Source organism: Patagioenas fasciata, chromosome 13, assembly GCF_037038585.1.
Source record: "Patagioenas fasciata isolate bPatFas1 chromosome 13, bPatFas1.hap1, whole genome shotgun sequence".
NCBI lineage: Eukaryota > Metazoa > Chordata > Aves > Columbiformes > Columbidae > Patagioenas > Patagioenas fasciata.
The window spans coordinates 17,186,469-17,198,627 of record NC_092532.1 but is presented as its reverse complement, the minus strand read 5'-3'; the positions used below and the strand labels follow the sequence as shown (position 1 = coordinate 17,198,627).

Here is a 12,159-nt window from a genome sequence, read left to right as displayed (position 1 = left end):
GAGTGACTGCCAAAGCTGCTCCTGTCCTGGCTGGGTCACATCCTTCCTGGTGACGACATGCTCTTGGAAAACACTGGAAAGAACCAAACCCCCTTCCTGAGCCCTGGGCCTGGAGCCCTCACAGACCAGGAGCCCTCACAGACCAGGAGCCCTTCCGGTGGCAGCAGCAGTAAAAGACTTCCAAGGGTATTTCAGAATTCAATTAAACTGTACCCTTACTATTATTTAAGTGAATAAAATATCTAACTGCAGCACTGGGGGCAAAAAGATGCTTATCCAAACAGCTTAATTTACTACCAGGAACCCTGCGTGCCTCAAATTTGGGGCACCATCACTTCATCCTGTCCAGGTTTTTATCTGCTTTGGTAGCTTGATGGTTTGTTTGTTTGTTTGTTTAGCATTTGCAAACATTGTCCTGAAATCCTACAGCCATCTCTTCCTGCTGTAGGCACTGCACAGCAAAATCTACTGGCAAAGCCCGAGTGAAGAGGCCAAAGATGAAGGATCATTCCAGCCTGCAAACCCTCTGACAATTAAATATACTGCAAAAAGGGCACAGACACATTCAGGCTCCCTATTAGGGAAAACACTCATGTGCTTAGTTTTAAGCATGTGGTTAAATCCATTCTTCTTTGCAAAATCTTTGAGACATGAGCACATGCCAAAGTGCATTCCTGACTAAGGATGCTTCCCTGAACCGAGGCCATAATTCATTAAAACCCAAGGTGCATTTATCCTACTTTTTTCTGTGAGCAGGGATGTGAAAAAAGGGGAGGAGGAAAAAAAAGAAAACAAGCAAAGAATTAATTTTGATTTGAAACTGATCTATGGTGACAAGGGGCATTTGGTTTTGTTGAAGTAACTAGAAGTGGGAAGTATTTCAGAAGATATCTAAATAAATCTTTTTAAAGGGGTTTCTCTCTCTCTCTCTTTCTTTCTCTCCTTTTCCCTCTAATTACCCATGTCTGGTAGTCTTGGATCTCAACCCCTTGTTATTTAAAATACATATTCATGGAACTATATTTTACAGTTGCACTGTTCTGGTTACAAAATAGCTTCTACTTTTCTAGGACATAATTTCATTTTGTTTAGCCAAGAATTCATTAAAGAAGCTATAAATAACCTCCTTTAAATATTTAGCCGTGAATAGAGGGTGGACTGGCATTGATGGCTTATTTTAGTACTAATGCAATATGCTTTAAAAAAAAAAATCCGCATTTGAGCATGAATCAAGTTAATCATTAACACTCTCAATGTGAGTCGCAGGATCCGCTTAAAATGGAGATTGCCCCCTCCCAGCCAGTGAGCTTGGGGCACGGGAGGGCTGCACAACTTTCCCTTCAGTTTTTCTTTCAGCAAAACACAATTTGCACCAGAACAAAAACCACAGACTCGTGGCTTTGGTGGCTGCTCCCCTGGGCAGGGACCCCAGCGATTGCCCCCCCAGTGTTTTCCGTCCATGAAGCTACAGCACCCTCCCAAACACAGAGCAAAGAACATCGGAGTTAGATGGAGTGCAGCCTTTGTTAAAAGTGATCGGAGAAAAAGAAGCCCAAATGCCTCCACTTCCCTTTTAAGCACAGAAAACTGCTGAACAAGGGGGAGTTCGTGGTAGTGGTTTAAGGCACGAAGCTGCACTATGAGCTCATCTGCTGTGATCTGAGAGCGAAGGACACAAGCACAAGGCACCATTATTTTAGGGGAGGTGAGGAAACAGCATTAGCTGCTGCCCTGTTCATGGATGGCTAAGATTTGGAAAACCAGATGCTGGTGGCTCCCAGGCTGCATGTTCACAATGTCACAGAACTGCAGCCAAAATCAAACCCTTCCTTACGCCACTTTTTGCCTCACTTTTTAGGCTGTGGTTGGATGATGTCAGCTGCAGTGTAACATCAGCTTAAGGTATTCCAGCTCCACATGCCTTCTGCCGACGTTTGCCCTCATCGTCACTCAACACGTCGCCCCTCGAACTGTGCGGAACAGACGTGCTGAGAAAGAGATCGGGAAAATCAGCGGCTTCTAAAAAACAGGCACAACTATTGGAAAAAAAATCCAAAGCCAGTAGTTTGGTTTTTAAACCCAGCTCGGTCACCTATTATCCTTCAAAGGGTGGCCACAACCAAAGCTGTATCGGCACAAGGGAGGGGATGGCAAGAAGACACGCAAGAGCTGCTGGGCAGGGACTCCTCAAGCCACGACTGCGCTCGGCCAAGAGAAGGATACACAGAACTGTACCCCGAGTGCTGCAGTGCTGTTGCCTGTTGAAACAAAGTTGAAGCATTAAGGCATTTTCCCTTGGTGCTGACTCCCTCTGGGCATTCCCAAGACAATTACAATGTTTTCTGAGTATACAAAAGAACTGGGAGATTTTGTAATCAGAGTCTGAGTTTATGCTTCTCTCCTTAAGAGCATTCAATTTCCATGGACATTCATTAGCAGGAGGTTAAAACACAATGGCAGAAGAGAACGGACGGCTTTTATGTCCATGTGGCAGTAAACACTTCAAGCTAGAAACGCAAATTCAAAATAAAAACTTCTCCATGTTGTTTCCAAATTAGTAGTAAAGCAACAAAACCCACACAACTTTCACAGCTTTTTTACTGAAAATTTAATTTTACAAAATACCCTTTTCCATCAAAGAAACTTCCCTGCAATGTACATGAACCCAGCATTTTATAGATCTGTACAGTGAGATATCAGAGAGGTTTGAAAGAAGGAAAAAAACTTGTAGCAGACACCTAGTTGCAAAACCTACAACAATGGGAATACAAGTGTGTCTTAAAATGCTAAAGCAAGTAATGCAATATAACTGGCGAATCTATTTGAAATGTGAAAAGTTTCCTTAAAACGGTCCATATGGTATGTAGAACATCACAGCTGGCAGAAAACTGCCTGTGTTTAGGTTTAAACACAAAACCAATGTATGTGAGGAACAGTTTTTGAAAAAGAACCCAAGTGCTGCTATCATAAGGCAAACATATACCAAGGTGCTGACAGCACACAGGGAAATAAGAGAAAATAAGATGAACATTCAAGTGTTCGAACACTGAACATTTTGTTTTAATGTTGCTAAAAAAAAAAAAAAAAAACCCAAAAAAGTTTAAAAAATAACCGATGCCAAATTAACACAGGACACCCTGTTAACTAGCTAGGTTTAACGCACATAGTTTTACAGAACCTCGAGAAACGTGAAAACAGGCCTGAGTAGTCCGGCTCCGGCTGGCCAGGCCAGACCTAGTTAGTCTGTTGCATTCTGGCAGCTTTGAATTTTGAAATCCTCTTTGGAGCTTCTTCTGGTGCGTCGGACAAAACCTCCTCTGATTTTCGCTCCAGAATGGTCGGCAGGACTGGGTGAGCAATGACCGGGTGTGGTATTAAGGAGGGAGACAAAGGCTCCTTTTCTATAACAGTTCCAGAAAATGCCTACGACAGAAGAGAACACTCAAAATGAGCTAATAAAATGCAAATGTGAAGCTATGCCCATAAGGTCATTACCCTATATTAGCCTGATTAGGATTGTTATTTCTTTTAATCAAAAGTAAAGAAATGTCTTTAAATCAATGATTGTTCCTTGCATAAGTAACCAAATTGTAATTAACCTCAAAATATAGCTTGTTCAAAGATGACTGAATGAAAGACAGTGTCTTAAAAGTACTACTTAATCTCATTCTTACTGCATAAATGATCTAAAAATTTGCTTCCTCACTGACACATGCTGAAGAAATAAAACAGCTGATGTAATATAGAGTTTCATCTTAGATAAGAAATGGAGAGATTTTGCAAAGGTGGAGTATGTCAGCATTTCCATCATACGTCATATTTTATGACTTAACATATCCTAATTGCATCAAGCTGACACACTGCATCCAAACTGGCAAGCACATATTTTGTTTGTTCTTTTCTCCTTACCAAATATGATCAAAAATGGTGAAAGCAATTTATACTTAAGAGAATGGCAAACTTGCTTCCAACTATTTCTCTCCATAAAAGGTCTAATAAAAACATTTGATGTTTAAAAATGATAATTTATATGCAGCTGATTATATGACTTAATCCTTTTTAACTTAGCTATGAAATGACCATGATTACTGGAAAACATTGGGAGGAAAAAGAACTAAGTTGAAGCTACTTTTCATTAACATATTTAAAAATAAATCACTCTACTATGTATTGAAAACAGAAAATTCTGAATGCCTAAGGACAAGGGGAAGCAGTTTACATCCAAGGTTTGATGCTCATACTGGGCACAAAGGAATGCACACCAGATTTACTAACTACACTTAGTTCTGCTTCTTCATAACTCAATTACCAAGAAAAACAAAGCAAAACAAACCAGCCATTCTTTGCTCGCAGGACCTGCAAAAGAGCAGTGGTTTTTTGTTTTCTGCTCCAATAGCCAAAATCTGCCTAAAGCCGTGCTGGTCCACAACTCTGCTGTTCTACTAACAGGTTGTTTTTGAAAACAGGTAAGCAAAATACAACCCAAGAAGACTGTGGTGAAACTAGAAACTAAAACAAAAAAGTTAGCGTGTTGCAAATGGTCATGGAGAAATAATGTATTCCAAACACCCACCAAAACAACCAAAAGCAAACCAGCAGCATTTAAGAAGGCACAGCTTTAACTGGAGTGTTTTGCTCACTCTCCTTGAGTTACTTAGAAAATACATTATATTGTAGAGAATAATCATGCCATATTCAGAAAATGGACTAATGGATAATATATAAAGTGTACTTAGATGTTTTAAAAAATATAGCAAATATATTCCAGAAGGTATACAATGTGAAGTGCTAACTCTACAGATTGATCCTCCACCAGGAATCTTCACATCCTGCCTGGATTCATCTGTAGCCGTTTGTATAAAATATGACAATAAACAACAGCTTTTATGGGGAATTTATTTTTTCTCAAAAACATTTTTTCTAAAAATAGTGTCTTCATTGAACTTGCCCATTGCATTGGGAACTACTGAAAGCTCAGTTTCATCTTGTTTGAAGAAATTGGTGGAAGTTCTTACAAAATAAAAATGAAGAATACTCCATGCCATGAACTTCAGGGCAGCAGCTACATTTAATTCTTACACTCATCCAGTCACTAAGCAACTATACTTTCTCCCTTACGTTGGACAGTCTCCTTCTTTTACCGTGAAGCTCTGAACTTTCCAAATGTGTGAAAATAGATTGTTTGGGATCACTAACAGGCCTAGTCTGGAATAGGACGAGTAGAGGCTTAATGCTCTGCTGCCTTTGGCAAGTCCAAATAATCACTCAGCTGACATTTGTGTGGTTTCAAACTCAAAACCACCACCTGGAAACGAGCTGTCCGGTAGCTGTGCACCGGAATATTGATAATACACAAGTACAGAGAATTCATCCCGCCCTCTCATTAACTATGAAGCAAGATTTTTTCTCTTAATCCTTTATGGGATCTTTACGGAAGGGCTTCAGGTCTCGGGGAAGCCACCTGGTTCATCTCCGCTTTGCCCCTAGGATGCGTATGACAGAAGCTTGTCACCTGATAATGTCCTTCTGGAGCAAACTAGGTAGGAGTTAGAAAATTATTGTAAAGAAATCAAACTGATGGTATAGGCAACTACAGTCATTAGATTTCTCGTTTTCATCCCTGCCAACAATCAATAATTAATTAAAAACTGTACCTCGGCTGTCCCTGAAGAGGGAGGAAGCTTTTTCGGCGGCTGCTGCTGCCCCTCCTCCTCCTCCTGGTCCAGCCTGCCTTCGCTGGTGTCACTCTGCGTTGCTTCATCACAGCTAATGCTCCTCTGAACTCCCCGTCTGTCATCAAACTCAGCAGCACTGTTCTCACTGGTATCGCTACAAACACTGTTCTCTCTGCTTCGAGACTTCAAAATTGATTTACGAGGGACATATTCTCCATTCACAACATCAACAAAGACTCTGCAAAGGAAAATGTTAGCTTTAATAAACCATTTCAGGATCAGATGACAAATTTGCAGTGATCTTGCTTTGTCTTTTGTACAAATTAATTATGATGTGCTTTTCCAACTTTTTCGCTGCAGAATTACAATACTGTACCTTTAGAGGCATTTTATTTACCAAAGCACAAGAACCAATTCTACAGAGCAAACACTGTTATGCTCTTTATTCAAGCGTTAAGTTGGTACACTCTTTCAGCAGAAAATGTATAGCTCTTTGAAAAGTGTTAGAAAATAGAATTGTGTGAGTTACAAAAAGTTAGGAAAAAGGTAAACTAAACGACTGCCGGGGTTGTTTCTGTTAGAAGACAGAAGGTGACAATAACGGAAGGTTTTCTAGAATAAAGTCTTTGTCAAATGTGGAATATAAAAACAAATACTTGAAACATTCATTGCACGTGGAAAGGATGAAGCTTTTTCCTGACAGGTGCCATAATCTTCTGCTTTCAGTTAAAAAAAAGAAAAATCAGCTTTTTAGATCAGATCAACATGAAGACACTTTTGGAGTATTAATCGACTGTAAATTGATAACAAGGCCTCTTCCTGCAGTTCGTACTCCATCCCCATGACTTAAAGAAGTCAAGGGTGCGTGGAGGAACAGGAGCAGCATTAGAAGATGATGCCAATTTTATCAAACTCATAAAGGAGAAGCCCAATGATTGGATGAGTTTTAAAGGGGTTACTTGTTTCTGAACAGCTTTAGGCACCCATGGGAACACTCGCGTATCTCTACAGAAGATGGAGTTACCTTGCAGAACTCAGGGAGAGCACCATGTAAGAATCCTTTCCCTCCCCTTCAGCCCCACCAACTGTAATTACAGGATGGATTTTAACTTTTCACGCTTTGTGACACTTTTTTAAGATGTTTAGGTGCCTCAATACACTGACATAAAAATGCAGCGTGATTTTCACAAGCATTTAATCAACCAACCTAATAGGCACCTATGTTCATCTTTACAAACCTAAATACTTGTTTTAACTCTCCTGTCACCTTAGTTTAGTATTTTATACAGTCCCCTAAGCCCAACAATATTTTTAAGCTGAGCATGAGTGTTCTACTGGTGAGCGCTTCTTTTGACACACAATAGAGACAGTGATGGACTGAAGTCACGGACACAGAATGCAAGAGAAACTATGCAAACAGAAGACCTGAGCATATTCTGATTGTACTGTAAGGAAGAGACAAAACCAAGGAATTAGTAACTGGGAAAGGAGTATTACAAGTGATAGATCTGGTCAGCTATGTTTGAAAACAAACACAGAAGCAAATGAGGTGGCATTAACCACAACAGATAACAAACTGCTGTATTTCTTTGGGCAGATCATATGTTGTGGCAAAGGTACCTCAACTTCAGAAGCTCTGAAACAGTAGAAAAATGATTAATTGCTAGCTGGAAAAGGAAATTTTAAGCTCAGAAACATTTTATGGGTATGAAAGCAAAGCAACCATGCTGAAGTCACAAACTTTGATTTTTAAGTAGTAAATTCAGTCCCAGCTGTTTCTTTCAGGAAATAGTAGGCTCGGTTTCATACCATAGGTGAGGAGAAATGAAAAGGGAAGGTCTGCTAAGGGGAAAGCTCATGCACCAACGCTATAAATCACACACCGGTAAATGTCTGCTGGGGTTTTGATGTTGGGCAGCTCTGGAGTTACATGGCCATTGCCATTGCTGTTCTTCCTTTTACGCTTGGCCTCTTCTTTCTTTTCACTGAATTTCAAAGTAGTATTTTTTCCTGTGTTTATTCTTACCTGAAAATTGAACACAAATGACGGTCTAGACCATAAAATCAACAATCACCAGGCTGTAGATCAACTGACTTCTGACATTCTCCCATCCAAGCAGTTGGGGACTACGAACCACAGCTAAGTTAAACAAATGTATGAATGGTAACACTCTTAGAGTGAACTGTCTGTTCTTTACCCCTTGCACTAGGCTGGGGCATTTCTTTGGAGTAATGTGCATTGATTTTGCATATATGACAATCTGCTTCCTCAAACTGTGCTCAACAGCCGAGCTGTTCAAGAGTCAATTTCAAGTCAAGTAAAAAGGCATTTTAAAAACTAGACAGGATACTACTTTTTACCACAGCTGCAAGCCAGAACAGCAAGGTATACCTTTGAACATAATTTTTTACTATCATGTTAGGAACCGCAGGAATTAAACAATGGGTTTCAAGCATTCAAAAAAAATGCAAATAAATGTCACCTACAGTTCATATGCTACATTATCTACATTATCTGAAATTTTCTATGTTAGATATGGTATATGTTTATGCAATCTCTTGAGAGAAAGTTAAACAAAACAAAGTACAAACCCTTTTAGGCTCAACCGTGTGAGAGAAAAAAATGGTTGGAACAGAGCTATCTCCAGCATCTGTGTCATCTTCATCGTCACTGTGATAATAAGTGGAGCCATTAACTCGGCCACTGAACAAGTCTGAATTTGTTACTTCTTTATGGAAGTTGCCCTGAGTAATAGAGTCTTCTGCTCCACACGTCCCATTCAGATCTGTCCTCTTGTCTTCTTTCTCCTCTTCAGAGGAGGTTGTATCTTCTCCATTTGCCTCACCTGTATCAGGCATCCTATGAAATGAAAACTATCTAAGTGAGGCAAGTGAGGCAATTCATACTCTCGAGAGACACAGGCATATAAAGTCATGAGCAAACCTGTACATAATTTTCTTTACCCAGGTAAAGATGGAACCTTTTTTATACTTTGTAAGAATGTCTATATCCTTTCCACCTCCACTGGAAATACCAAAAATGTGACATTCTGGCTATTGCTTTAGGATCAGAAGAGATCTAAGGATGTCATTAAACACCAAATGTGGAACTCCTACATTGTAAATGATGGATTTTACTAGCCTGTGGGAAATGGATTTTACTTTCCCTTTTTCTATCACCTCAAAGAAAAAATACTGTAATACTGGACTGCTGTGGCTGCACAGAGGCAGATTTTTGCACCTTTGGCCTTGCAGTGCACGCTTTATGTTCAAGCCTCCTTCCACCCATTCTAGTTTTAACTGCATCAGCTGAGTCAGCTATTTGCACCTACAGGGAGATCTTTTGGTTACAAAGAGACCCACACACCTGTAGCTTTCTGAACTCCACACTTCAACATGCTACAGCAGTGCAATACCTGTCAAGTTCACCACGTATCTCCTCTTGTCTCTCGAGCTCTTCTAAGCGGGCCCACAGTTCCTCCTCTGACTGAAAATGGCCCTTTGATTTCGTATCACTTCCATTTGCTGGAAAATCAACCTCAAAAACGTCCGATACTTTTGGTTTTGAATGAGGCTTGTGAGCAGTTCGGTATTTTCCTGTGTAACAAAAACTGAGATGCAATTACTAAAGCAAGAGACAAAAACCCAAAAACCAAGAAAACAGAAAAGCCCACCACCACACTGGGGGAAAGAATTGAAGAATACGGGCAGAATATTTTTCATTTCAAGTTATTGTTTAACTGTTTAAGTGAAACTGTCAATGAACCAGAGCACCAGCACAGGATAATAGTCTCCGGATGTTACAGAAACACCAAGGCAAAGCAGAGATGTTTATTTACAAAGCAGGAGACACTGATCCTATGACAGTTTTATTACAATGTGGGGTTTGTTACCCCTTGTGTTGAACAGCAGACTTTGATCCGCCCTGATAGAAACCAACGTGCGAATGTGACATTTGCTCAACGTCCCATTAATAGCACATTTTATTAACTGGGAAAGCAAACCTCGTTTGTACTTCAGCTCATTTTGGACAAAGTCACCTACATTTAAAGAGCAGAGTCTCTTTGTTTTGGGTTGTATTTTTTTTAATTTACAATGAAGATCATTAAAAATGATCTCCAGAGTCATTGGGAAAATCTGTCCAAAATCCAGTCATTATGAATCCCTTACTTTGGTGAAAATGAAAAGCTCTGAAAAGCATACAAAACACCACCTTTCAAAAATAATAAATATAAACCCTTTTAAAGCTTCAGAGGTGACCTGAGGTATACACTTGTGAATAAATGGTAGTCACCAACAAGTTCTTGCTGGCATTTAAAAGCTCTGCTACCTCGTAAAATGGTGCATCCAGGGAGGACGGGGAATACTTTTTCCTGTTTGAGTGCTGTCTGGCACATCGGGAACAAACCGCCTGCCAGGAGCACGAATGCTTCAGCCCCGTCTGTGCAGGGACAGGACCGCTGCTTTAATTCCTGCGGATCCGCCTGTTCCTGTGTGGTCCCAGGGAGGTTCCGCAGGGAAGTTTCCCCCCTGGGCAGCACCTGCTCCTCTTTAGGGGAGTGGGGACCCTTCCCCTTCCATCGCTGCCACACACACCCAACACTGGGTCTGTACAGCGCGACTCCAGAACCTCGACTGGTCTTCATGAAACTCTGCTTTGTGCACCTAATCAACAGTACTACAATGTCTTCGTTATTCAGCATCCTTCAAGTTTTGAAATATCCTTCTGTTAACCAATTGTGTGGCCCTTTTTTTAAAATTTTAAGAACTCATGGCTTAAAGATATCCTTATTCAAATATGTCATCTTATTCTTTAATCCTGAGTTAAATACAAATTCAATAGCAACATTAAAAAGCAAACAGGTGACTGTAAGTAACGTTGGAATGTGTGTCCCCTACTCTTCCACAGGACAGCATTTTTCATCATCTCATTAAGAAAAGGCTGAAATGTATTTTATCGAGATTTGAATATAAATTGAGATAAGCCAAGCAATCAGAATAGCTTGTGAAGATTTCATTTGGTATAATTACAAAATTAATAAATAAAATTTGGAAGGATTAGTTAACAATCTATTTCAATTTGATTTTCGGATTGTGCCCTCCCCATTTCTTTCTCTTACCCTTCAGTATTAACCACCAGCTTGACTACCAAGGTAAGCACATGGCTTCGCTTCAACATGCCAGTGGTTTTCCCTCCTAATTCTAACAAAACTTCTGTCAATTAGGAAACCAGGTCAGATCTCAAAGACAACAGAGGATAATCGCAGCTCCAGTATCCACTGTGCTCACTCACTGTTACTACAAAGCACCACCACTAACTTCATACACTAACCAAAAAAGGTGAAATACAAAAATCCAGAAAAATGGGGATTTGGCAATGAACTGAGATGCTAAGAATACTTTTTTTTGTCTTCCTCAGAGATACAGCCCATTTCCATGTGAACAAAACCAGTTCCTAGGCTGATTAAGCCCAGCCTGCCTGAAAATAATAGCTAAGTTGGTCTTTTAGCTGCTTCTCTCAATCTCAGTATAGATCAGTGCTGAGAGAAAACATACGTAATTCCCACTTACAGATTTTCAGCAAAATTAAGATGATTTCAGAGGACAATGATGATGATGAGAGTTTAGCATACAATAAAAAGCTGCACAAAGGTTGACCTGGCATCCACAGCATGCTGTTGTATTAACACTGTGGCGCGGGGATGCACTTCCCAGAGTGTTACATCCCGTTTCGCAACAACATCTGCCCATAGTAGAGACACGCCTTCAGTCAGCCTTGGCATATAAAGAATATTGTGATTTATTCCAGAAAAATGTAACAGTGAACTGCCCCGCGTAGCCCACTGCAAATCACAAACTACCACTCCTCAAAATGTCCAAGTGATGCTATTTTCAGACTGTAAAATTACTTCTTCCTCCAACTTTGCCTGAGTCTTACCTATGAAGCACCACTTCAGATAGCACAGAAACCATCCTATTCCTCAGCACAACCACCTTTGTTTCCTGGTGCCCTCTCCAGAAATGTTCAGGAAGTATCTGCTTCGGTACCTTTGCAAAGCCTGCATGCTGAAATTGGTTTCGCATCTGTTTCAAAGCCAGGATTGAAATGCCCCTGTGGATGACAATGCTTACATTGTCCGTTTATGTCCCATCCCTGTCCATGCCTCCTCCACTCCTGCTGCCACTGCTCAGGTACTGCCACTGTGACAAGAGCCCGAGTTTCTCCAGTATTTCTTCTGTCCTAAAACTCACTTTGATGCAAAAATTTTCTTCTCTAGTTCTTTCTCCAGGAGCCAACCTATTTTATTTTCTGCCTCTTTTCTTCTAGAGAACATCGAACATCCAGTGTAGACCCTTCACAGAAAAAAATCCCCCAGATATGTTTAGCTGATGGCTACCAAGGGATATCAGAGCACCCCACAGTGAAACCAAGGGACAAAATCCTTCTTACACTCAGATTAGTAATTTTTAATTTGAATATAGC

General features: G+C 40.4%; 1 protein-coding gene across 2 annotated transcripts in view; it reads right to left on the bottom strand.

Moving 5' to 3' along the window:
• Positions 1-2,580: 2,580 nt before the first annotated feature.
• The window catches only part of URI1 (URI1 prefoldin like chaperone), a 42,224-nt gene continuing 32,645 nt past the window's right edge, over positions 2,581-12,159 (bottom strand). For both annotated transcript variants that reach the window (XM_065848311.2, XM_071814302.1), the window contains exons 7-11: positions 9,092-9,272; positions 8,268-8,535; positions 7,559-7,701; positions 5,655-5,913; positions 2,581-3,423 (exon numbers count right to left, since the gene is read on the bottom strand). In XM_065848311.2, the coding sequence (XP_065704383.1) occupies positions 3,235-3,423; positions 5,655-5,913; positions 7,559-7,701; positions 8,268-8,535; positions 9,092-9,272 (1,040 nt within the window). In that variant the 3' untranslated portion in view covers positions 2,581-3,234. The remainder of the gene's footprint in view (positions 3,424-5,654; positions 5,914-7,558; positions 7,702-8,267; positions 8,536-9,091; positions 9,273-12,159) is intronic.